The sequence below is a fragment of the Lagopus muta genome, chromosome 20, assembly GCF_023343835.1.
Source record: "Lagopus muta isolate bLagMut1 chromosome 20, bLagMut1 primary, whole genome shotgun sequence".
In the NCBI taxonomy this organism is placed as follows: Eukaryota; Metazoa; Chordata; class Aves; order Galliformes; family Phasianidae; genus Lagopus; species Lagopus muta.
In genome coordinates, this window is record NC_064452.1 from 1,858,800 (window position 1) to 1,886,074 (window position 27,275).

At 38.3% G+C, this 27,275-nt stretch overlaps 1 protein-coding gene across 4 annotated transcripts in view; it reads right to left on the minus strand.

Annotated features, from left to right (window-relative positions):
• The window catches only part of USP32 (ubiquitin specific peptidase 32), a 58,837-nt gene that overhangs the window by 13,113 nt on the left and 18,449 nt on the right, over positions 1–27,275 (minus strand). For 2 of the 4 annotated variants that reach the window (XM_048966607.1, XM_048966609.1), the window contains exons 3-19: positions 26,606–26,711; positions 26,220–26,338; positions 23,403–23,562; positions 15,092–15,223; positions 14,604–14,711; positions 13,871–13,986; positions 13,408–13,470; positions 11,610–11,693; positions 10,334–10,395; positions 10,115–10,217; positions 8,493–8,685; positions 7,813–7,988; positions 7,386–7,526; positions 5,387–5,546; positions 3,021–3,175; positions 2,234–2,315; positions 452–526 (exon numbers count right to left, since the gene is read on the minus strand). In XM_048966607.1, the coding sequence (XP_048822564.1) occupies positions 452–526; positions 2,234–2,315; positions 3,021–3,175; positions 5,387–5,546; positions 7,386–7,526; positions 7,813–7,988; positions 8,493–8,685; positions 10,115–10,217; positions 10,334–10,395; positions 11,610–11,693; positions 13,408–13,470; positions 13,871–13,986; positions 14,604–14,711; positions 15,092–15,223; positions 23,403–23,562; positions 26,220–26,338; positions 26,606–26,711 (2,035 nt within the window). The remainder of the gene's footprint in view (positions 1–451; positions 527–2,233; positions 2,316–3,020; positions 3,176–5,386; positions 5,547–7,385; positions 7,527–7,812; positions 7,989–8,492; positions 8,686–10,114; positions 10,218–10,333; positions 10,396–11,609; positions 11,694–13,407; positions 13,471–13,870; positions 13,987–14,603; positions 14,712–15,091; positions 15,224–23,402; positions 23,563–26,219; positions 26,339–26,605; positions 26,712–27,275) is intronic. The other 2 variants (XM_048966611.1, XM_048966608.1) reach the window with 2 other exon arrangements.

Below are 27,275 nucleotides of genomic sequence, written 5' to 3' on the forward strand. Positions count from 1 at the left end.
AATTCAGCAGCTGTGAATGATTAGTCAGGAATGAAGTTCAGAATACAACCTTTTCACCATAACCATTACAGCTGAAATTGCTCCCACTTATGAGACTACAGCTTGCACAGATCCTACAGAGGGCCAGCCTGTTCAAAGCGTCCACTCTCCCAGCTCTGCTCATGTCAACAGAAATTGAAGTCAGTATTTTGTTGGATTTGATCTACCATCAAAAAAAGATGAAACCCACAAAATCCAGAATTTGCTACTGCTGCATCTCAGTGCCTGAAAATACATCCATCAACAGATCCACCTACCACACTTTACTAGCATCTAAGTTAACAAAACAGAAAGAACATGCAAAGCCCCATGGGTGTAGAAAACCATTTCCAATGTTAAGAACACTTAAAATGAGTTGTTTCAGTACAACGTACTCTTGGATTTTTCTCCTCACTGTGGCTCAAGCACTTACCTTTATGTCTGTCTATTTTACTGCTGTTTGCTATAAAAGACATCTCTTCAGGCCAGCTCATGTCTTTGTTTCGAACTAGAAAGAGATACAGCACAAGATTTTCTGGTTTGCCAAATATTCCAGTCATCTTACACAGCTAAAGATTCTTAATTGAAATTTGCAAATGAGATCATACATTTGTTTATTTTCAGTATATTATTACTTTTGCTTTCATTTCAATTGTTTCCCATCGTTACTGAAAATCATTCTAACGCTGGCATCACTTCAACTATGCCAAGAATGTCCTACAGGAGCAGCCATGAAATTTCTTTCTTGTCAAGTAACAATTTTTCAGTACCTGTTTCAATATTTAAAAATACATCCTTCAGACTTGTATTATTTCAGGAATGATCACTAGTATTTTTTTGTTTGTGTGTACTGACAAAAGATTCATGTGTACTTCAAAACAGTGACAAATCTCACACATTTCATTCCTAAGCTAACTTGTCCACCACCTCCCCATGAATCCCTTCCCTCTGTAAGCCATTGTCTTGCATTGACACAGTCCTTGCTAGGGCACATCAGCAAACTGGCTTAAGGAACCAATATTGCTAAAAATAAAAAATAGAGTTATTTTTTACTGTATTACTTCTCACAGCCAGCTCATCAGGTAGGTGACGAATAGTTGGCCACAAATGACACAATAAACAGGAGGAGCAGATGGCTTCTTTTAGTGGCAGTGTTGATTTTGTTCATTCAACTACAGCCTCAGGATCGTTTCAGCTGATACCTGCAGACCCTCTCTCCCCTCTAAAACGTAAATACTCCTCTCTTCCCATGTGTCTAGTGTTTAACGCAGATAACACAGTTAATTGGATGAGCCACTGTGTCAATTTTAAATTGATAATATATGAACTGAGCAAGTGGCAGAAGGACAATTCCACCCGGCACAGCAGCCTGAAGCGTAACATGAAACTATGCTAAATGAAACTTCTACAGAAACAACACAAGAACCAAATTTATAGCCCGTGTAACCTTATGGACAAGAGCAGGGTGGATCTGTTTCTCAAATTAAGAGATCAGACAAAAAGTCAGGTCAAACCAATTTAAGAAGCCAGCTAATCCATGCACTCTGATATCTCTGGCAAAGGTCTAATTTATTAGTAACTGACAGTACTCTGCCAGACACAGCACTGCATGGCAGAAGACTCAATCGACAAACTGAAACAAGAAAGGCTTTGCTCGCTTACAAAGCTTTTTCACCATGAGCACAGTCAGTCAAGCAGAAATGTATTTGGTTCTTTGCAGACTGGAAAAGAAACACAGCTTGTAATGAAGTTCTTAGAAAGGAACTTGATGTGGACTGAAACAGGACTGCAGCAGCTGTCCTGACCTTTCACTTGTAAGAACGTTGCTCACACAAGTATCATAACATGAATTCTTGTAAAACCAGTGGGGGCAGGGGAGAATCAAATAATGGAAAAGCCTCAGATGCACCATATCACACAGATTTCACTTTATCTCTGGTGTTCCAGTTCCTACTTAGCAGTAATGAATTGATTGCAGCTTTGGTATTTCTTTCAGTATTTTTCTCAGTTTATACAGATAGGTTAAAATTTACACATACTCTTCCTTCTCAAAACATCTCCAAAGAATAAATACTTGGACAGCAGGCCAAATACATTTGAGTAGTAGCGTGGGCAATTACTCTGTGGTGCAATATGCACAACATATTAAGGATACACAGAGTCAAAAAACCATTTGTTCTTAGTGCGAAAACCATTTCATATCCTCCTTTTATACCTTCTATTACTAGATGCTGTTCATCTTGGATTTTAAGATATTCCAGTCTGTGGTCTTCATCATCCAGCAAAGTAAGGTAATTCTGCAGGAGAAAAAGACTTCATAGTTATTATTCTCTGAGGATGTTTTAGTCTCAAAGCAATCAAACTAACATAGTATGAACTTTCTTTTCAGAAAAGAGTACCAGTTTCCTAATTAATTAACTGAAATTAATTAAATATAGCAGTTCACTGATCAGCACAAGTATCTGTTTCAATGCTCCAGTTTTAGATGGTATTTTTCAATAGAGAACTACATGTACTCAGTGCTTTGGAGGAATACTGCTTGCTCACTGTCATTTCTTCTCATACACATTTGGAAGACATCCTGTGTGTTTGGCTTGCATCAACAGAGCCCTACGGTATTGTGTATATCAATGAAAGCACATATTTTTACTTCCATTCAGAACAGTTTCTACGAAAATTTACATCATGAGTATTAATCTGTCAGCCAACTGCCAATTTTTAAACATATTACAGGAAAAATTGATCTTTATCCAGCTAATAACACCAGAATATAAATTTCATTGCTTGGTTTGCAATAAAATCTTTTTTTTTTTTTTTTTTTTTTTTGAAGTGAAGTCAGTGAAGTTTTTATTTACACATTTTGGTCCAAGTTCTCAGACATGAATGGCTGTAAGTAACAAAGGAAACTTATGGCCTTCATTTTTTCTATGCACGTATAAAATAACATGATACACAGTATTCATACGCTGCTAAACAGAAAGACAAAAGCAGACCAACATTACCTCACTGTTGTACAACCAGAGGCGCATATCTTCCTCCTTTATACGCAGCCTCTGAGAGAGATATTCATGTATCTCCTTAATTGTTTGCATTCGACTGAAGCAGCCAGTGTAAGCCAGCACTCTTTTTAAAGGAGCATTCGGTGAAGGTACATTCCCTGGGTTCAGAACAAAAGAAAAAGGCAAAAGAACGTATATACCCACATGCAAACTGAAATACAAATCAGATCCATAGCGACTTACTGCGCATACTCTGAATATTTTGGTTTTTTGTGTTTGAAAAAGCAGTCTTCCTTCAGTTTCAGAGTAAGAACAGTGTGTTACACTGAAAGCTAGATGTTAACAACCCTTGGGAATGTCTCACATCAACACAAAACAAAAGTTATGCGATCACAAAGATAAAAACATCTCCCTTATTACCAAAACCTATTAGAAAATTGCTCCATTACAATTCTCAAAGGAAACAATTTAAAAGAAATTTCAAAATGACTGGACTACTCCATGCTTTTTTTTCCTCTTAAAGATGGTACCAAAGACGATGGTAGTTTTCAAACTAAAAAGCTTCCAAAATTCCACCATCGTTTTCTTTTGAAAGCACACTGCAAGCTAAAAATAAGGCAAAAAAATACAAATAAAAATCGGTCTGACCGCTCTTGGAAGCAGCACAACTTTGCTCCACCTCTCCCTGGGTGGAACGCCGATCTGAGAAGACAAAGCATCCCAGCCGTTCCACAACAGAAGTACTTCTAACCAACTTCCTCACAACCATCACTCCAATTTTCATCAGAATTTCTATGTTGGCAAAAAAGCCCTTCATCAGTTGTTGTTTTCTCTAACATGAAAACATCTTTAAACATCTGCAAAAGCTCAGTTTGAAAGAGATGATCTTTCTATGCCTTGCTTTTCAAGCTTCTTTAGTTTAAAAACTTCTGAAGTTCCCCATTCCTACACAGTCTGGAGCACATTCATAGAAAGCTTTTGTTCTGCAGCCCAACTGGGCAACTGCATTAAGTAACCACAAAAATGACTGTTCTACTTTCATCAAACAATTAAAATAAATTAAGCAGTACCATATGAAAAGATGCAGTATTACATGCAATTTGGCAACAGGGCAAGACTGCACTGTAATCACCTTAAAAATGAGCAGAGCTGACTTTTCCAGTCAGTTTTCAAGTATATCAAGCAAAGTACTGATTTATTTTTTTTTAAAGAATACAAAAAGCATTTTCTGAGATGAAGGATCAGAGGATTAGTTGTAAGATTACAGCAAGAAAGCACATTTGAAAACTCAAAAAGATTAATAATTGATTGGGCAAATGAATTAGTGCAGAGCAAAATAATTTTAAATCAAGATCAAATTGACATGTCAGAAAATCCCCTCTATTTGACTTTGGGTATTTTAGGCATCCAAGGAAAAACAAATTTGGGTAGCAGGCAGTTTCTGCAGCAGAACTTGATCAAGCAGGCAGCCACCATTTACAGTTCAGTTTGTGATTCTACCAAAGCAGTGAAAAATGGAGCATCTGCATGAGATTTTTAAACATATGCTACGAGCAAAAAGGCTGAAAGAATTGTCTTTTCAGTAGTCAGATGAGCCCAATTTGAGACATACGTTACTGTGGGTATTCAATCTGTGTGTATCCAAATGCACATACATGTGAAAATCAGATATCTCTTCAGACTTACTGTACAAGTTGAGTATGCAACTACAGTCACAAATGGATAATTTAAACATTTTTACAAGGATTTGGTTTAAGCTTAAACAAGAAAAGCTGCAAACTCTTTCAGTCAATGACTGGTACAGTTTTTTTGGCGAGCACTAATACTACAATTACAGCATAAGTATTTTAATTGGAAGTTTATTTCTACCCAATTTTCCTACCAAGCTGCATGAAGTAATAGCCTTCATATTCCCTTAGTTCAGCCCCTTTCTATAGGATATTAAAAAGCCTTTGGGCATTGAAGTCTAGCTGCCCAAGTAACTCAGAACCAGATGACTTTATTACACCACAGTACTGTCAGATAAGTACCCTGCCTGGATTCTAGGGCTACCCAATCAGCTAACAGTGGGGATCAGTCTGCTCTTCTTAGCTCTTTACCTTATGCAGTGCTCATTTCTCACTTTGAATTCGTCCATCTATTTGCACTAACTACACAAAGTAACTGATTTCACTAAAAACGCTCCCTCACACCTCTTCCTTTAAAAAGAAGAGGGAAGGAAAGCCTTTTAATTTTTACCAAAAGCTGATTGAGCCTCACAGTTGATTAGCTGGTGTGCAAGCACAGTGGCAGCAAGCTTGCTTCTACGGCTCTGGGTCTCAATTTCTGAGAAACTGCACACTCGTATTCTTGCTGCATTCTTAAGTTACCTCTAGGTAAATGCTGAGGAAACATTCTCAGGCTCATCATACCCATATTCACCCAGATGTTTGACTGCTGCGTTCGCGTGGCAGGCTGCTGTCTCAGAAAGAGCAGATAGCGAGGAAATAACTCCAGTTCAGGCACATCTGTCTTGCTGTTTTTGATCACCTAGGGAAGACATTTAAAATACATTTCAGAGATACTTGTATCAGAAGCTTAGGGAGTCCTATAAAGAGCAGCAAGCAACAATTAAAGCACTGGGATAGATAAAAAAAATTAATGTTTTACTTAGGGGCAAGAAGTCTTCTGAATTTCTTCCCGAAGTCTTATGCAAATATCCACTGCAATAAAAATGTACTCATTTCTGTGTGCTTTCTGAAGCTTTTTAGTTTCAGACTATCAAAAGCAAGCATCCTGCTTAAAGGAAATAGAGCCTCCTGCACAATGCTATGGAAAGAACATTCCTGGAAATTCATGAAATACATTTGAATTTACATTGAAACTCATTATACTCAGTCATTATACTTCAATGTAAAAGGTTCACAGCTATTAAAAAAAACCATATCCACACATTTCTTCTGTTTTCAAATACAGTATGAAATTCAAGTCTTTGCATTGTAAGGGTACACCAAAATTAACTCGTGCTTTGATACGCTGAAGGAAAAAGCTGAAATTTCCCTGGAACATAACTTGCAGCTTTTCAGCCAACATTCCTACAAAGAAGTTGCTATCTAGAGCTGCCCAAGTGGAGATGCACATGAACGGCAGGACTTTTGTGAACAGGAGAATCAGAAGAAAACACTCAGCATAAATCATGAGTAGCAATACAATGCATTTAACTTCCATGGCATTAAACCTCAGCTACAACAAAAACCAGGGTGCTGACATTTTCTGGAAAGCAGCAGCAATCAGACCCTGATGTGGGGTGGGAGTCTGAGCGGTGCCTGTACACACGTAACCAAAGGGTCCCATCATCTCAAGTGCTCAGATAAATATTCTGACAGTTAGCTAATTATGGTCTGCAAATCTGAGGCTTACACATATACACTATTTATATTTGCACAAAGAGGGTATCTAAACTTACATTCTTTCATTTGGAATGGAAGCCTCTTTTCTTTTGGCATTATCACAAAAATCTCAAGCATATTAGTTCTGTGCTGTGATAAAGTGATATGGCCTTTCCTGGATTATGAAATGTGTTTGTTTCTATGGAGAATGTGTGGGAGGAGGTTAACAGAAGCCAGTGATTTTTCACTGTAAAAATCACTGTCAATACTATGTCTAACTGATCAAATCCTCAAAGAATCACACAGCAAATTTTCCCCATTTCCAACACGGAACATAAAACTAATTTTAAAAAAAGTGCAGCTTCAAACCTGCTTGAAATCAAAACATTAAAAAAAAAAAAAGAGGCCTGTCTTATATAAACTTATTCATCTACAGGCTACAAAATGTTTCACAACTTATTAAAAAAATTTACATACAGGCAGACCATCAGTTCCAAAATTTCTGCTCACCACAAGGTGAATTACATTGAAGAACGCTAAACCAATCAGGGATCTACCAAACGTTCCCTCATGTAAGAGGTTTAATCTTTAATTAAGGACACTGCATCTTTAACACAAAATCTCACAATGAGTTCAAGAAGCTGATTTCAGTTGTTTAAGTTTTGTTGGTCTTTTTCTTCCCTCTTATCAAGAAAGTTTTCATACCTTTCTCTGTTTTAGCCAACATGACCAGTGATCAGCTGTGCAGTACTTCTGCACTGCTGCAATACATTTTCTGGGGTATGTCCTACAAATCTCCAGGTTTTCTGACCACATTCATTTCTAAGACTGTTTATTTCCCCAACTTGCTCTTCAAGATTTTTCACTGTCTACGAATTTTCAGATGAAGTAGAAACTGATTGTAAGAGATTGCTTTGTGGAAATGGTAAAACTCAGATGGTAGATTTCACACATTATTTAAGGGGTTATGGCAAGTTAATTGTTGATAATCACAACTCACCGGCCTGGGCAGGGACAGGTTTGCTCCATACCAGTGGTAAAGTGCTCTCCAAACTGGTTCTGGGACCATGACATAGTCCCTTCCTTCCACCAGCTGCGGTGATCGCTTTAATCTTCCACCCTCCATTGTTAACGATGCAGCCTTTTGAACAAAAAGGGATTTTATCAAATCTCAAGTGCAAAAACTAGCACACAGCTACAACAATTTTAGCTCGTGAACAATTAAAATAATATTAAGCTGCAATTAGCATCTGTTTTTCATAGTAAGATAGAACATAAATATACCAATAAGTTTCACTGTTCACTATTTCACTAAAGACTGTCCATTCTAAAAGCCATCTTTTGTGTCACCTACTCTGACAGCTTCAAGTATAGTGAAAACTGTTGGCTTTTTGTTTTTGTTTTCATGCAACAGAAGATGTTTTTACCTTCACTGGTTCTTGTGTTACAAGAGGTTGGTTATCAATAGCTCCTGGTTTCTGAGGATTGAGCTGGAGCAAAGTATTCCCATTGGTTCCCAGGAAACACTGATTATTATTGTCCGAAGTGTTATGCTGCCTAGTAAAACACACATCCGCCCCTGGTGTGCTGGGATAAAGAGCATCTGCAGCAGAGCATGAAAAACACATTCTCTATTTCATTTAGTGACTCCTTAAAACAACAATGCATCAACTAAACTGATCTTTACATACTGTTTTTGTATATATTTTAAAAGATAACTGAAGATCTCTATTCTTCAAACTCCAGTACACAACTCAAATTTCATAGCAGAAGCAAATAAATTCGCGGTCTCAGAAAAGGTAAACAAGGGACTACATGCAATCTACTCTTGAGATACTTACAGAAACAGCCCAAATAGGTTCACATGGGCAAACGTGTTTTGCATTTGTGCTTATTTTCTGATGTTTGAATATCGAACGCTTGAAATTCTTATATACAAAACTGAAAATATAGGCACTAATGTTTCTGTTGTTTGTTTTATTTTTTTCTCCTTGCTACTACTGCAACCTAGACTTGTATCTTTTTGTCTGGAGGAATCCATGCAGCATCTAGGTTCTCAGAACTTTTTCTATATTAAACCTCCAAGGAAATAAGATGTTATGCTTACTGCTGCTAGTAGACTCTGAGGCTTCTGATGCAGTAGAAATATTATCTGAAAACTTTTCTTCTGTTGCACTGAAGTAATTAAGACCTCCCATTTTGTCTTCTCCCTGTTCTGAAGTATTGGCTGCAGCAGCTATGAGTGAATTCTTACCTCCACTCAAGACAGATGAAGGCTCTATCACAACAGGGTTTGCATCCTAAAATTGACAAGCAAGTGGAAAAGTTATTTATAAGCCAGTATCAAAGACTTAACAACAGTGAAACCGACTGCCAGAATTCACAGTTATGAAAACACTTTTACACACTGTAATGAACTTCAGAGACAAAGAAACTTACTACAACTACAGATGTAAGAGAAAAAAAATGCCAGAATAGTTAAATCAATTGAATATTCTTCTACACAACATAAATGTTGTGAAATAGCAGAATTATTTTCTCTAACCAGATGTATAATGACAACCATTTTAGACAGCTGTAATTACAGACTCTTAATATCTGAGGATTTGTCCCTACTGAATTTCACATGGTGAAACAAGGACAGCACATCCAAGAACAAAACAAAACACGCTCTCTCTTCAAACCTGTGAACAAGCCTTCCCTAACTTCCTGTTTTGATCAGCCAAACACCAGAACTCTGCACTAAAGCTGGAAGTATAAAAAAGAGACTAAAATGTGCACTGGAATGACAGCAATAATTTATAGTTCCACAGAACTTGAGTATTTACTTTGCTCAAGAAGTAAAGACACAGCGACTAATGGCATTCTACTATAATGTAAAGTATTAGCTATGAAGTTACACATCCATCCGAGTACTTCTACTATGATAAGGATCAAATTACCCAGCATTTCCAGCACTGAAGCCATCATTTGTCCAATTCATTGTGCACAATGAATAACTGTAATTACACCATTAGTTAATGCAGGCGTTGCAATTTTCTGAACCTTTTTTGTTATTTGAATTTATGAAAATTCAAATATGTATGTGATAAGTTATAGCTATGTACATTTATTCTGATAAGTTGTTTATTTGCCTTATTCTGTATTCTTGGTTGTCACCTTTAAAGAATACTTATCTCCATCTTAATTAAATTTTATTAAGCACGATTTCTTCTGCATGCAAATCAAATTGACGTGCATGCTGTATGTCGAATATTTCAGTTGAAGGACTTTAAATTGCACCACATTACACAAGGCTTTAGCAGGACTCCTTTGATCACGATTAGGTGTTGAACTAATTTTCATGATAGCCTTTAAGGCAAATGAAATCACTTTCCTCCTTCATCTGCCCAGAGTACACACAGCATGAATTTATGGCATAAGAGCCATCCCACATTCCTAAAGCGTGAAGTCAAAACCAAACAATGTACTTTTATTATTGAGTGGTTCCACAGACTTCAAGGAAGTACTTCTGTGAGAGTATGCTTTTATTTCAAAGATCAGGAATGAGGAAATGAAACTGAAAGAGGTGTCAGCTGAATGAAAAGCCCGCAGCGTAACAATGATTCAGTAAAACAATTATTTTCCACTATGAAACAGGGGATATTTAATTTCAAGCATTGGTGGTTGAGCAGCCACTTGCTCTCTGTTCTTTATCACTTATTCATTTCACATTATTCTTCTACTTACATATTTGACATATTCTTTCCACTGGTGCCACCACGGCATTGCAATAAGAAACCAGTTGTGCCCTGGCTGAAGGCCATATCTGCTTTCCCTTTCTAGCCAGCCTCTGCAAACAACAAACAGCACGGAGTATTAACTGAAAAGGGGAAGTTGCAACCCTTCTTTTGATAGTATTAAAAGATGACTTTGAAATATATTTAGAACTGAGAGCAAAGCACACACCTGATGATCTGTCCTTCCTCTTCTGGAGTGGCAGGTCGCAGCCCCAAAACTATATGACATACCTGGAAAAGGAAAAGTAATTTTTAAGAATTGCATCAATGTGAAACAAACATTAGGTGAGTGAAAGAAAAGAATAACTTATAAAGAATTTTTGAAAAGTCTCATTAGTCTATGTAGCAACATTACCTACAATCAAACAAGTCACCAAACAAGAAACATTTGGAGTTACCGTATTTGCCACCTGCTCCCACTGTAAAGACAATAAAGTACCACAGAAAATTTGGTCAAAGCTGCTCTCGAACAACCTTTGCTTTCCTCTCTTTTAAAGGGAAAACAGCACACAAAATAATAATGAAAGAACATACAGAAGAAAAAAAAAGCACAAGCCCTTGATAGTCCCTGTTTTGAGTGAGCATTGCAATGTGTGCAGGACAGCACTCCCAGATGTTACTAAGCATCCCGGCCTTGGCAGCCACCAAGTCCCCAGCAGCTCTGGCCCAGCAGCTCCCAGCCACAGGGCACGCAGTGGGGAGTAACAAGCAGGGAAACACTCTGCAGGAGTCTTTGCTTCCCACCACAGGGAGGAGGGTCAGCTGTCTTGTCTCTGAGACATTTGTCAAATTGGTTGCTACTCATAACATGATTTATAGTCTTTTCCTTACATCTCTTTTGAGGTTACTAATTTGCATCTCAGCTGGAGCCTTCTAATGACTGGGGAGATATCTTACTTAAATTTATGTTACAGTGTGAGGGACCATTTTACATTCTGAATAAAACAAAAGCCATTAGCTGCTGGGAAGCAACAGATTTTCCAGCACACACAACACAGCTGGCTCCAATGTTTCCTTTTAAGTCATGTTACACTGTGCTAGTATCAGATTTTTCACATAAACCACCCTGCAAACAAACCAAAAAAAGCTTTCCAAGGCACTCCATTCAGACTACTTAGCTTTTCTGTCTGCAGATGAGATGCAGAAGCTCATGACAGTTTAAATACAAGCCCAGACAAATCAATGGCAGACCCTGTCCTGTGTGAGCATGCTTTTGAGCTTGAAGCCTGAAATGAGGGTGCCCCATGTCAGAAAGGGATCAAGGGAAATGAAACATCTAAAATGAACATGTTATAACTGCTAGAAGAAAAAGTAAAACAGAGCTTAATGCAACAGACAAACGTGTAAGCATGCTGACACGAACACTGGTGCTGCAACTCACAGCTGTGCAAAAAGCTGATGAGCCAACTACCACACATTACATCTTTAAATTTTCTTAAACATACCTGAAAAAGTAGATTTAAAAACTCATTGGCAAGAGCACTCTTCACACTCCATATCTGGTAGTCCTCCAGAGTGAGGTGTCCAAGCTTAGTTAAAAGAGGAATGGGAGAAAGGAATGAAGAACCAAACTATTAACCTGACTATTTAATAGAAGTACAATTAAAAAGCTCATTAAATGTGTCACGCAAGGCATGACAAAATTAGTAGTTGAGAAAAATTAGCATCTACCATTCATAATAAAGCTGGATCCAATAAAATAAGAAAAAGCCAGTTCCAATGTAACAAGCAACCCAGAGAACCAAAAAGCTTGAAGGTTACACATCAAACTACACACAGCATGCAACCTTTGCTCCTGCTCTGTACCATCCAGAACACTACTTTCTCCAGCCACTACAGCAGCAGGGGCAGCGCGTGGCTGCTCAGATACTTGGAATCTGCAGAAGGCTGCTGTCTTCCCTGAGGGCTGGGAAAAACAATTTTGGATAAAACCCTCATGATCTTAATGTACAATATGGCATATTAGTTCTGAATCATTTGCAAAGTTACACTAGCACAACACTGACCAATACCAGAATCAATTAATTTCTGATTGTCAATTATTCAGTGATAAAAGCAATTGTGATTTCTCAGTATAGCCCACAGTCACTTTCAGAGCACTGGCAGTTTGCTCACCTCCTCTCACAGATCATTTGCTCTGAAGTTCAGAGGTCAAAGCTGACGTATGAGAACAGGTTATGCAATTTACATAATTAATGCCTCACCAACTCTTCCCAGCACTACATCCATGATGCACTTATGAAAGATATTCCAAAGACACTTTTTTTTTTTTTTAACTCTATGGAGATAAGGCTGCTCTTATAAACACTTCATTAAAAGACCAAACAAAAGCCTCAAAGCATGAGAAGATGGAGCTCAGTGAAGCCTTATTTCCTATTGCTCTAGCAGTAACTGAACTCTAATAAAATATTTGCCTACCGCTTTGTAGAAGCACAAGCGGTCAAGAGAACTATTCAAACAAGTAACTAAGAATTCTTTAGAGCCTTTCTTACACTACTCACAATTTGCACTTCCTCTTATAATTAGCGAGGCAAAGAATGAAACAATGGAAACAACTGTCACAATATTGTTTGCAGATAATGGTGCCCATTGCAAAAAGCAAGAACATAATTAAAGATTTACTCACAATTAAATACAAAGCACAATAGAAACTGTTAAGATTTGTTGTTCTGTCATGACAGTGGCCTCCATGGTTTCACAGACACTCAGCTCTCCAACAGTAATACTGTGCTATTTGTATTCACTGATTGCATATGATGTCATTTGCCAAAAAAATTTGTAATAACACCAGAGTTACTTTTGAATCAATGCAGTTCTGTTCCAGTACAGGAGAATAATGTATCATTTTACAGAGCAAAAAAGATGAAATTCAGCACTGCACTACATCTTTCTTCTCCAGATCACTTAAACATGAAAGAAACAACCAGCATTCTTCACAAGAAGTAAGCCATCAGATTTTAAAGTGGTATTAATTACATCTAATGAAGCCTTATAAACAGTGTTTGCTTCAAATTAATTTTATTTGGTTATTTATTTTGGTTTAGCATTGTATATAATGGCTTATAAATTCAAACATTACTTTGCAACAGAACAATGTGGAAAACTGACGTTTCACATAAGATTATTTTATTGACACCTCTGCTTCAAGGAAAGCACACAACTATTTCATTTATTAATTTATGTACACAAATTGAAGATACTGATATAATTGATAGAAATGACAGGAAAACAGCAAATTCCTACCTTTGTGTTGTCATGCATATTCAAAATATCTTCTACAATTTCAGACAAATCCATGTCCAACTCCTTGGCACACAAAAGGATTAGAAAAAAGATTCACATTCTCAAAGCACTCTCTGGAGCAGTGTGTGTTCAGAATAAAGATGCAACTATCAGAAGGCTGACGATAGCACTACGTAGTTCACAACTGAGTGCTTCCAGGCAATTGTACTTTTGTACCTGAGGCTCCTTCATATGAAGCAGCATACATTACAGCCATGGCAGTACTTTGGTTTACAGCAGGGCAAAGTTATATTATCAATAGTTCTCAGTTAAGACAGTTTAAAAGTTGTTTTATTTCACTGAAACTACTGAAATCTTGATCAAACAAGATTGACATCTGAAACAGGAATATTACTCCTACTTTTGAAAGATGATTTTAAGAAACAGAAGCAAGTGAGCAAGAAAATACATACATATAACTTACAGGTATTTTATCAGTACGGTTATCTTTCCAGACCTCTAAAAGTGCAACCACCATTTCTTTAAGCTCTGTGCGAGACAGCACACCATCCCGGTCAATGTCAAAAACCTTGAAGCAAACTGGGGGAAAAAAAAAAAAAGGAAATGACTTTTGTGCATCAGAACCACTCAACTTTTCTCTTTTCCCTTGCAGAATGCAAGTCTGCAGAGTCACAAGAACATTATTTAGTGCTGACAGTTTTGATGAGGCAGGATGCATGTGGTAGTGAGGAAATGGAGCAGCTGTGTTTAATAAACTGTAATCTAGATTCCTGCAATTTTGTGCTGTGTTTTCTGATGTGACTTAGCAGGGAACATATGTGCATACAGAAATCCCCAGTAAATGCCTTTAAGTTCCAGCAATATGGCTTTGGTGAAGTATGGAAGGAAGGTTCTCCCAACGCAGAACAACACCTTGCAGAAAAGAAGCCAGCTGAAAGCTGACAGCAGACAGGACAACACACATAGCTACAGAACAGTGCAACATAACTTGCAAAGTATCAGCTATGGAAGTACACAGAGCTCAGTCTTATCATGCTTTAAAAAGGGAAGCCTTCCTACTTAAAACTTCATTTTACTTTTTAACTTCTGAACACACTCAAGTAGAACAAATTTCTAAGAAGGTGAAAACAATTAAGCGTACTTGCTCAAACTGACAAAGTTCTCTAGAATTAATAGTTAATACTTTGCATACTTACACTTCTGCCTTTCTGCCAGGGGTCCCCTGCAACATGCTGAGAGCCCACAGGAAATTTCTTTAAAATCTATGTGATTGTCTCGGTTTTCATCAAAGGCATTAAACAAACCTGCAAACAACAAAGCATCTGTTGTAGCACCTGACTGAAACAGCTGACAACAGCATCTATGTGAATTGTAACAGCTCACACAGCAAGGACAAACATTTGTAATTTTAACTGATTTTTAATAAAGTGTATTAAAGAACAGCAGCCAGAAGTACTGCTTCCATTTGTCATTCTACGTTTCACAACGAATGCAGATTCTCAGGCATTGTTTCTTATTTCCAACATTCACAAGTCAGTGAACTGAATTTAAGCTTAAAATATTTTAAAAAACAGCAAAACCACAGTCCCATTTCTGAAGCACTAAAATCTGTATGTCAGGAGGCCACCAGGGCCCCAACAGCACAGCACACTGTTTCCTCGCATGCTCTGTCGCAGTTCCATACCTTCACTCAGAGATGGATGAATAGGAGGGGAAACCAAGGGAGCAAATGTTTCTAAATCAAAGCGTCCAGTTCTTGATTGAGCTTTTAGCAGCCAGTATCGCTTCTCAAGATCAATGATGTCAGATTCTTCCACTGTATAAGCAACACAAAGAAAAGGAGATCTACCAACACCTGGACCACGTTAGAACTGGGCACTAAATATGATCACAGCACAATTTTGTCACAAAGAGAATGGTGCTTTTTGTTTTGTTTTGTTTTATTCATGCATGTAAATAATAAAGATACAAGCTGTAAAGTTCTGTTATTACCTGGTTTACCTACAGAATAATTTTAGCTATTTAATGTCAAGAAGCATGAGGTCTGCAAGTGATGAGTGTTTAGACGTACAGAAATGAACACTCTACAAAAGGCTCCAGCAACCTCTTCATTTTCACATATTCTCAATGAATTGAACACGCAGGCTATATGACAATGCCATCTTTCAAAACCAGCCAATATTTCATGCTCTAAAATGGATGTAAAGCAGCACTAAGAAAAAAAAAAAAAGCAACCAGAACTCTTACAAAAAAAAAATCCCTTGGTGCCCTTGAAAAATCCCTATATGAAAGTTTGGGCCTACTTATACAGCAGTAAGGCTGAATTTCGATGTGACATTCACATACTGCTCCAGCATTATTTCCAAACAAGTATTTTATTTTACTCTGTTGTTTTTATCAGAGACGCACCTAGAAATCTGGTCAACATTGCAGAGGGATTACATAAACCCCACAGTGACTTTATACCAAGGAACTCACAATCTGATGTAAAGAAAGGGAAAAGGAAAGAGACTGAGTAAAAAGGTGTTAGGCAAAGGTGAATAGAAATAGGCACAGGGAGAAGCTGAGTTTTCTTTCAATTCGTATACAAAGGTTAATTTCTGTAAGTTTTACAGATCAGCTGTAGTTTTACCCTTCAAATTAATATCATTTATATATAAACACATATATATTTAAATTTCTGCTCAACAATACTTTTAGCCTTTTTCACATACGCAAGTGTGTCACAGCACCGCTTCAGGTCAGTGCAAATTAATTGGTTCTCTAATAGATATGTAATGACAAAGCTGTCTATATTAAGAACCACTACGTGTGATCCCATTCCCAGATGGTTCTGAGCCTTTAAATCCATGCCAGCTTTCTAATAGGTTTAACTTGAGCTATTTGGCCTGGTTTAGTCTACAGAAACAATAATAATCCTGTAAAGCTTAAGAAAAGACCAAGAAAGTCACATGTCAAGTTAAAATAGTATTGATTTTTCCTATTTATGTCATTTACAGCAGCAATTTATTCCAAACACTAGCTTAGGTAACACAAGCATGATCTGCAGCTACCCAACAGGCAGGGGGCATTATGCAACACAAAGCATACATCACCATACCCTCATCAGAACAAAGTTTGGAAATTGTTCAAATAAAATAAAAGATTAACACCTGAAGTCAGGCTCAAGGAGCAGGAAAGGTTTGGGTCTCTCTGTGCTTTTATGCAGCAACTAGAAAAGCAACTTCAGTGAAAATAAGCCCTCCTCCTATGCACATTCAGCACAGGCACGAAACAGATGAGATGCTGATGTGCAGAACATCCACACAAAAGCTGCAGCTTGAGGGTCACGTATTTCTCATGTAACTCCAACTCACCTTCCTCTTAGTGCCAGGCACACTGCAGCATCCTCACTTGCACCACTATCAGCTACTGTGCATTTACATCATAAGTGAGATAAGAGAACTGACCCCGCAGAAAAACTGATTTATTTCTTCTCTCCTCCTCCTTCCCAGCTGGATCAGTTCCCTTATCTGGACTGTCATCTGCTAGCTCTTGGTTATGTTGGAATACATATGGAAACACTAATATACACATACAAAGGAATTTGATCATAGAATTCAAGGAGTAACAGGACAGTTACTTCTTTGAAAATCAGCATATAGAAACATCAGATGCTTAAGACAGTGCCACAGATGCAGGCAGCTCCATGGGCCTAAGTGGAACAGCCAAGAGGGATGGCAGGCAGCTGGAACGTGCCACGAAACACAGCAGTGCTGTGCTGTGATGGCCCAGTGACTCTCCTGTCTCACTCTGGGCAGCAACAGGTGAGAAAGAGTCTGCCAGATAAAATACACTTTCCCTCAATCTCACTGCCTCCACAGGGATCAGCGTGCTACCACACTGAAAGAGCCTGCATGGAGTCATAGAAGAGCTGCAGTATCAGCACTCTGCAGGAGGTGCAAAAAGGCGTATTTGTGGAGTTTCAAGAACAGAAATAATCAAAAATTAAAATAACCAACAAAAAGTGAAAGCAACTTCATGAGACAGAATCTTAAATACAGCAAGATTCTCTGAACTGCTAGGCACCAAACAAGGGCAGAACCTGAAGGGGCAGGACAGCCAGGAGGGACTGTGCTGGGGGAAAACTGACAGGACACAGGAAAGAGCTTTACAGCAAAGAGCCAAATGTCTTAGAAAGTGATACTGACAGGAGGACAAAGGAGCATTCTTTGTGCTGAACAGACCTACATGACTCAGACTGACTAGGAGTAAAAATGTAACAATATTTTTATCTCAGGGTAACAAGAATTGTAGGCCTACCCTGCTTGCCTAAAACAGAGACTTACTGGATTATAGCACATGTAAATGTTTAAGTCTGAAGAGCAGAAGCCAGCTGTCAGCTAATTTCTTCAGTGGTTTTTTTTGCACATAATGTCACAAATTAATCCCAGCATACGCAATGCACCATACACCATACATTCCTCATTACACCTAACGAGGAATCCTGTGCCACTTAGGATATATACATACAATCATGTTTGATACTGAAGTTTAAATGAAGCGTGATAAGGACTACTTACCACCCTAATGTTTATGTACTTACAATGATGTGTATGAAAAAATGCCATCTTCCTTGCAATAGGCTTTGCATTAAGTATTTTAACTTCTCAAAGCATAAATTTCTGTTTCTAATGCCTGTACAAACCAAGTCAGGAGGTGCAAAGTAGACTTTCATTTAGTGAGTCAAAACGTAAACGTTAAATAGGTAACATTTAATCTTCTAAATATAATATATTCCAAAACATAAGAACAGAATAGCTTCTTAGGCAAATACTCATTTGTGTCAATTAAAGATACGTAATTATTCGAGGTAACACACATTAAGCACCTGTGAAATTTAAGCATAGATGACCATGTGATGGTGACATTTCATTTTCCTCTTGCTATTTCTCTATTAAAACATGGAAAATTTCCAGATCCATAGGATCAGGAATGGGGCTTTCTAGTTCAGCTCTGAAACTCACTGTCAGACAAGCACAAGCAGAGGGCCATGAGACAAGGGCCAGCACAGGTCTAACTGGAGCCCTCAAACAGCAAAGGAAGAACAGCTAAACTAATGCTTTTCAGCAAGAACTGCACACCTACTGAAAACAAGCCAATTTAAAACCAGCCACTACACAGAGACTGATAGGCTGCAACATCAGCAATAAACACTAAAAAGAAAAGAAAGAAAGCACTCTTCATTTTAATTCCATTTCCATGAAACGTACTCCCTAAATATTACACAGGTAGCACAGCCGTGAATAATATTCTTAGGGAAAACAAAATTTAAGGTTTCATTACAGTTGGGTTTTTTTTGTTCTTTGTTTTTTAAACAGCATCAGAATGAAAGACCCATCTGAATACGTTTTATGAAGGATTTAATTTTTACCTACCTAACGGCACAATCCTCTCTGGCTCACAGCAGCAGAAGCATACCATATTCTCAACATTTTACCTGAAACTCGGCTCGCTTCTCCGCTCACCATGACAGCCTGCAGGCAAAGCCCAGTCCCCAGGCACAGCGCTGCCCATCGCCACCCACCCGGGCCAGAGCCAAGACTGCGTGGTGAACGGGCAGCACTCCTGTGTGAACGTGGCTGCTCACCACTTCCACATTAACGCGTGGAAGATCCTGGGACGTGGGGCACAGAGAGCTGCTTTGCAAGACATAAAATAACCTGGGAACTAAGAGGATAACAAAGTGCAAGATGCAGCTTAAGTGACACTGAGGCTTCTTCTTATTGGCCTGCTCCGCTGGAATACCTTTTCTCCCCCATCCTCTCCCCCTCCCTTTGCTTCTTTAATTAATATATATTTTTTAATTTTTTTATTAAAGGACACATAAAGAAGGGAATACTACAACTTCAACCAAGACATCACAGTGCATCAGATGCTACCAACCAGACATTCATCTAGCAGAATACAGTGTGTATCAGTACCTTAAGGATTTGAACACACATTGCAGAGGCATAAAGCATGACACCTTGCCTCAAGGCACACAGTCACACACCCCCAAAAAAACCAACAGGAGAGAACAGAATGTATCCTAAAAACACCTTTAATACAATCTGAATTTTCAGAACCATCTTACACAGGAGCCTTCTGTGCATCATTAAGAGATGGTGTCCCAAGGGTGGGTGCCACAACTGAAGAAGCAGAAAAACACTTCCCAGCAGCCCAGTGAAGCAGTCGCCCCACTGTGCTGCACAGATCTGTGTGCATCATGAACTTCTCTGACAGAAGAGGTTACTTCCACAGCACTCTGCTTCAATTTAAGTTTCAAAAACTCGCTCCTGCTTTGCAATCATGCCATCCAGTTATCCAGGACTTCTCTCATTATGTTAAATCAGCAATAACTACGTTCTAGAATATAGTCATTATACTGATTAAACACTGTCATACTGAATCTCTGTGAGAGCCGTCACAAAAGCAAGGAGTTTTGATCAATTTTTCTGACAAGAGAAAATGGTCCCTTCAGAAGAGTATTAGGATGTCAGTTAGCACAAACTGAGTGACACAAGAACAGGATGACAGAGAAGGACAAATTACACAGCCTATCACTACGCTACCTCTGTAAGTGGGACCATTCTCCTCATAGAAAAGGACAGAAAACCTGAGTACGCAGGCCAGCACAGGGATACACCAAACAGACACAGCTGCAAAAAGGCAACACCACCTAGGTTGCATCAGAAGAATTATGCCCACCCAGGCCATAAAACCTCACCTTTCCAGATGCCCCTGCTCCTCTGCATCCATCTGCTGAAGTGAGCAACAGAGCCCCACTGTGCATTTAGGATGGACACTTGCTAGGGCACCAGAACAACAGCTGGTGTATTGCTGAATTACTGTGTTTGGATTTCAGTGAACCAGAGGAGATGAGGTGTTTCATTTGCAATTATTAAGGATTTACAATTATTTGTAGGAAACTTTCTCCTGCAGAGAAATTCAGATTAGCAGCAGTTCCTGGCAGGACTGTCTTTGATTTACATGTACCACTACAATGCTATTCAACATGATGATCAGCTAAACAAAAACAAGAAGTATGCAATCACACCGAAAAACTGAGACAGTCCAAAAGGGTGCCAGTTTGTCACTGCTGGCACAGAAGGGAGGCTCACAACCACTGCATTACTTGTGGGGAACAACGGTCCAAGAAAACTTTCAGTTATTTCAGTAACTTTTAAACAAAATGACTCATATTTTTGATTTAAGCGAAATGGAACAAAATTTGATTAAAAGCAGCAAGTGTGAGTAACTTCCTGTATCTCTGAAGTTTAATTTCCAATTATGCGTTGAGAAAAATAATTGAAGTCATCTGCATTCCAAAACAAATGTTATTTACAACTGAAAAATTAGAATTCCTTTGTTTCCCTGAGAGCCTGGCTCATTAAACAAATGTAAATGGAGTCACTGGTGCCTTGCAGTACAATGCTCACTGTCAATTTCTAAATCAATGTTAATGTTCCCTGTTTTATTGTCCTGATTTTTCCCATCCCATCAGTTGTTTAACAGAACACGCAGAGCTGGGCTCGAGCGCAGCCCCAGCACTGGGGATACACTGACACCACACCAGAGAGTTTCATTAATGAGTCTTCAGCTGAGAGCAGGAATTCCCAACGTGTGCTCTCTTATACATTCTGCTAACAGCATCTGTCTGAGTTTATCCAACATTCTTTCTGTTTCTTTTTCTCCCAAAGGACAATTATCCCCATCAGAAGAATTACAAACAAACCTGACTTCAGACAAAAGGAACTCTTATGCTCTACCCACTCAGCTAAGTTAAGATTACTTTCTTGTTCTTCAGATCGACTTAACTAGACTGTAAATGCTGAACTTAAAAAACAAAAAAAAAAAGCAAGGCCCCAGGTGTTCATATCTCATTCAGTGCAATTACTTTTAAGTGCACAAGCACTCAGATTATCCTTACTTTCACATCTGTTGTGAGATTCCTATACTGCCTCAAGTCTCAAGGGAAACCATTGGTCACAATGAAAAGCATTTGTTCAGGCTTTGGGAGGGCTGGGCAGTTCACCAGTTTGTCTTCTTACTATCTCCAAGTGCAGTCAGTTTCCCACATCTGTCCTCTGAACGATACCAAGCTGCAGCCACCTTAACACACCACAAATACACTGGTTTTTCTGTTAACAACATTTGTTGTAAGATAAAATTAAACTTTCTTGTAGTTCTGTTATTTAGCAGTCCAAACACACCCTGTAACGTAAGCTTTCCAGTCGAGGTCAAATATACTGAACTGCAGACACCTCACAGTTGGAAACGTTTTACTGATTCAGTGCTAAGCGTAAGCTATGCTATTCCCCTGAACAAAATGAAAACCTTGATCCTAGATTCACTGTATACCTCAAGATCCAACAATTGTTTCAAACATTGACAAATACTTATTTTTATTTCAGCTTTTAATCCTGACAAGGGAAAACTTCTTGTTCACTTCCATCTTCATTGTGAGTACCCAAGAGCTTCTCCAAGTAAGCTGCTGGTGAAGAAGCACAACACTGCCAGCTGCTTCAACACACTGAATTTCTCAGTAGCCTGATCTCCCACACAGCAACACTTTGTTGCTTTGTTTTCCCCTGAATGCAAGGGTTTGGGTCTTTTTCCCCACTAGAATATACACAGTGTTGGAACACCCGGCACAGACCTGAAATTCTGTATTTTTCTCAAGGCTTTAAAGATGAAGTTGCTTCTCCAACAGATCATACAAACCAGAACGCATAAAGGAGCAGCCATGCCTGCACATCTCCCAGATGAAAGAACACAGAGCACCCACGAACCTACACAATTCAGAAAGGTTTTTTAAATTATTATTCCCTTTTGTCCTATAGGGTTTTGGAGTGGTTTCCTGAAGCCTCCATGTCTATTGCAGTCTCTCTTGTAATGCAAATAAGTTATCTATCTATAAATTCTGGTTTTATTACGTACTTCCATTTTAGATGGTCAAAACACAATTGTAATGCTCACACTTAAAAGCAAAAGAAAAAACTATACGTAATTTTATACAAATAATTCAACCACCGAAGAGAGAAACTGCCAGGCTCCACCTGAAGAAATCTGATTGCTTAAAGCACAAGCAGATTGTTCAAACCATTGATATCTCAAAAGCAAACACCTTTTTCCTAAGGGATATTAAGTCCCCAATAGTACTGCGCTGTGTGCTTACATTATACATGCACATCACATCTGATCTGCCAGCCTTTTGTTTTTACATTTCATCTGCAAAAACAGCTGCTCCTCCTTTTACATCAAGATGTAGACACAAGGAAGCATTTGCTCTCTGGAGATCATTCCTACATGCAGATCCTGAGGAGGCTTCTCTTCATTTAGTTCCCTGACTACATCATACGTCAGGAATATTTCTTATTTTACTGTAGAAAACAGATTAGGAGGTCATATTTATTTTTGAAGCAAACATTATCATCAGAACTGTCTCAACAGTTTCATGACACACCATATCTGGAAGAGCAAATAGCACACCTGTATTAATGTCAGGTCTCTTTAGACTGATATACTTAAGAATCAATGTTTAGATTGGATGGGGCCCTGGGCAGCCTGGCTAGCATTAAATGTGGAGGTTGATGGCCCTGCACGTGGCAGAGGGGTTGGAGATTCGTGATCCTTGAGGTCCTTCCAACTGTAGCCATTCTGTGAAGAATTTTTTATTATTATTATTATTATTTTTTTATTTTTAAATCGACCTTGTAGTCATTATCTTCCATAGGAAATGCTGTTGTTAAATGTTGCTCCCCCTTAAAAATATTGACCTGAGGTATCCTTTTCCATAACAACGTTTAATGTATCACAGCACCAAAAGCAAAGAACAAGTTAGCACAGACAAGCTGTGTATGCAGAACAGAACTAATCAGAGTAGTAAGATTTAATGAACAAGCAGCAAGGCTACAGTTTTTGATCTCTGAAATAGCTTTACAAAGTGTGCAAATGAATCATCTTTTACTTACAGTGTGTGACTCCAGCCAGGGTTTGATAGAAGGTCGGAGTGTCACTGTCATCAGTGAGTGTCACATACACACCTCCAGACAGCAGCCAACGGGAAAACGTGAAAGCATCTTTGTTGTGCAACAGCCAAATCCTGAACTTCTCATAGTTTACCTTTTCACCCTATTAGAAAATAAGAAAACATGACTGTTTTTCTCTCTTTTCTCATTAATTGGTTCACCTGGTATTAAATGGGACCCTGCATGTGGCAGGGGGGTTGAAGATTCACGATCCTTGAGGTCCCTCCCAACCCAGGCCATTCTGTGATTAAACAGAAACCATCTAGCTGTAAGAATAATAATTTCCTATAAAAATAAGCAATAAGATTATTTTTTGGAGCCATGCCTGCTTTTCCATTTCATCCTGAAATACAGCACAGAGAAGGAAATTAGACTCCTTAGCTCTCCCTGCATTTCAGCCTCCTACTCAGCGTGGCCTTTGGAAAGTCATTTACTCTGCACCTCAGTTTATAGGAATTAGACAAAAAAAAAAAAAAAGGGATTCTTACAAGTCATGAGAGCAGCAGTTACTTTTACAAATTGGAGCTTATTATGACAGATAAAAGCTCTTTTGTGCTGAATTGCTGATGCTAAAAAAAAAAATCATAAACATTCTGTTACATTTATGTAAGTATGCAAACACCTAAAACAAAAAGTTTAGGTTTGTGAATAACTAACAGCATTAAGAATCACTGCAGAAGCATTCAAAATTTATGCTTCTGTTGTCCAAAAACTACTTCATAGCATGTATGCAAATGTGACATTCATAATATCTCCTAACTCAAGTTTCTCTTGCTGGATGTCTTACAGAATTGGCTGTTCAGGAGTACATGAAAGCCATACATGCACACAATTTAAATGCACAAGAGGTTGTTTGAAACATTGAGCTGAACGGTGTTCAAGATGTGGCCATGAAATCACAGCTTAGCTTTGTAGGCAATGTAGAAATACTGAAAATAAAAGCAAGCTTACTATCAGCACACAAACTCATTATCTAGAGGTCCTAATGACTATGGGAAATAAACAAGAGTCTGCAAACTAAAAAGCATTTGAAGCCATTGACTGGCTAAACTTCCCTAATATCACAGACCATTAAACTTCACTGAATTACATTTCTAGGGAACGCAACAACTTGCATTTGGCCATGGAGTAATGGCAGCTGCCAACTGCAGAAAATGGTTCATCACCACTGCTGCTAAATCATTTGCTTCGTATTCTAGTTGTAATGGATTATTCCAGATTCCAAACACTGATCTTCTCTGCCTCTTCTTTCTACATTAGTGTTACGCTTTTTCTCCTATAAATACATGCAGACCAAATTGTCTTCTCAATCTCCTTTGAATCATTATCCACAAGTCTGGATCAGACACATCATCATTTTCTCACTACCTCTTCCACTCTGCTTTCCTGCTACTTTCTTCCTCGCAGCTTTCTGCAAATGGAAGAGGAGCTATGTTACGTTTCGTAACGCTTTCACATCATTCTAATTGATTGGAGCAACAAGAAGGACAAAGGACAGCAAAGTTTTGGCAGAAAAACCACTTGAATCACTTAAGTTTTACAGATGAGCCATAATGGAACTCAAGCAACCAGAGCAATGCAGATATCACTGCATTTGTTTCCTTCATTTTAGAAACAGGAATGAGGAAAAAGAGATAAACTTCAGATAAACTTCCTTGTTCTAGATGAGCACATACAACAATTCTGAAGGAAAGAATAAGAGCACCTTTCAACATCACCCTGGAAAATATAAACTCATCTGCCATACGGCAGGAAGGAAGGCCCACAACAGGAACATTAAACTTTCTCATTCTCCAGCAAAGACGTCGTATGATTAACAGGTCAGTAAATCCTGCTGAGTGGGTCATTACACTATTTTTCTTTTAAAAGATAATCAATATAGAGCATTTTCTTGAACAGGAAAATGGTATCAAAGCAGATTGATACTTCTCTGCCTGCAAGATATTTATAAATATATTATTTTATATATATTTCTTGGACAGTAAGCAATTAACTTGTAGGGTGCAATTCATCATACCACACTGATGGAAAATTAAATATAGGAAACACTGAAGTGGGTCAGCTCCAGACACTGGACTGCAGCATACATATGATTTATGATTCCAGTCAAGAATGAAGAATGCAATCACTGCCCACAAAGCCAACATGATACCATGCCAGATTAAACAAGTTTGCCTCAGCCAGTGCTGGCCACAAGCTTCACAGCACACCAAAGGTACCATAAACACAGAACACCATACAACGTAAGGTAATAAAGTAATCTGAAATCCACAATTTAAGCTCCTCAATCTAGCTTTTCAGTAGAATGTAGAACAACAACTAAATTTTACTGGTCTGTAATCCTCCAATACCAACAGAAACAAACAAATCAAACAAACCTGGCATTCTCTGGGAGAAAGAAGTACTGTGAATATCTACAAGTCAATTTAAGAAGCCTGTTTAAGATAGGAACTTCAGAAAGCTTCATGAAAATTACATTTCTCAAAGAATCTAATACATAAATACATGTTGTAGCTCCTGGTAGGCACAATGAGACACAAGAACTATTCTAAAGCTGTATCTTTCAAAGCAGCAGACTAAGCAAAGCAGGATGGTGAACTCTTGCACGTACACACCAAGCTGCAACTTACATCAGTGTATGTTACAAGATGAAGAACTTTTCTAATGTTTAAACAAGGTACTTGCATATATATGGCAGAAAAACTGCACAATGCAATACTCACTTTTTTAATGCAATGAGATAAAACTTGTATTAAATACCTCAGAGAAACATTTCTTGAGAGACTCTGGGACTTTCCCATCAACCACATGCAGCATCTTCTCCATCTCATCACGAACCACATAACTCCCAGATTCATTAGAAAAGAGACTGAAAATGTCTGAGGAAGAAGAGAAGTGTTTAAGCAACTACTGCAGCTATACTTTTCAAATACCAGGTTTAGAGCTGGCTAAGAATGCCAAAAGCAGTGCAACAACTAAATCACTGAAAACTTGCATTGATTCAATTCCAATGCAACTCAATAAGGTTTAGATTGAGAAATATTTACTTTTTCTTTTATCATTGCCCATTAATACAAAGCAAAAGAGCATATTCTATACACACTATCCTGTTGGTTTTTTGTTTGTTTTTAAGTTACATTACTTACATTTTGTTTTCTCCTCCTCTTTGCCTCTAGTGAGTAGAACTAATCCAACTATCAAGTTATTGAAGTGCAGCCCTTTAGATATTCCTCCAAATGAACAGTAGATAACCTAGGAGAATAAAGCAGAAGTTAAGCCACAAAGTTAAGAAAGCAAGAAGTTATAGCAGGGCTCTATTTTGCATGTTTTTTCCAGTTAATCACCTCACAGTCACCTAAACACTTTCAATATTAATTCTGAAACACCTTTGTAGATATTCCAGTTATAAAGTTGTCTTTTGAGGGTCTTTCAATTAGAGAAAGACACATTTTTCCTGAACAGAAGTATTTTTTAACAAGCTGCAATCCTGCAAAGAAGGATTCATTCACATATGCTATTTCTCTACTCTTCTTTACCAAGGTAATGAAGGTGGACTCTCCTCCAGATCGGGGTACGATAACCTCAGAACTACCAAGAGGTTGTTGGAGCAACTAGAGCTTCGTTACCCCATCAGTGGAGATGTGCTCTCAGTAAACCACCAAAAATTGCTGACTTGTAAAGATGTGACAGGGAAAAAAACAGCCTTTTAACTTTTGTGCACTGCCCCTATTGCTGCAATGCCCACCCCAAGTCAGTACCCTATTGGGCTAACAGTGGGATTTACATCTGTTGTTGTACTGCTTTTCTAACTTGCAC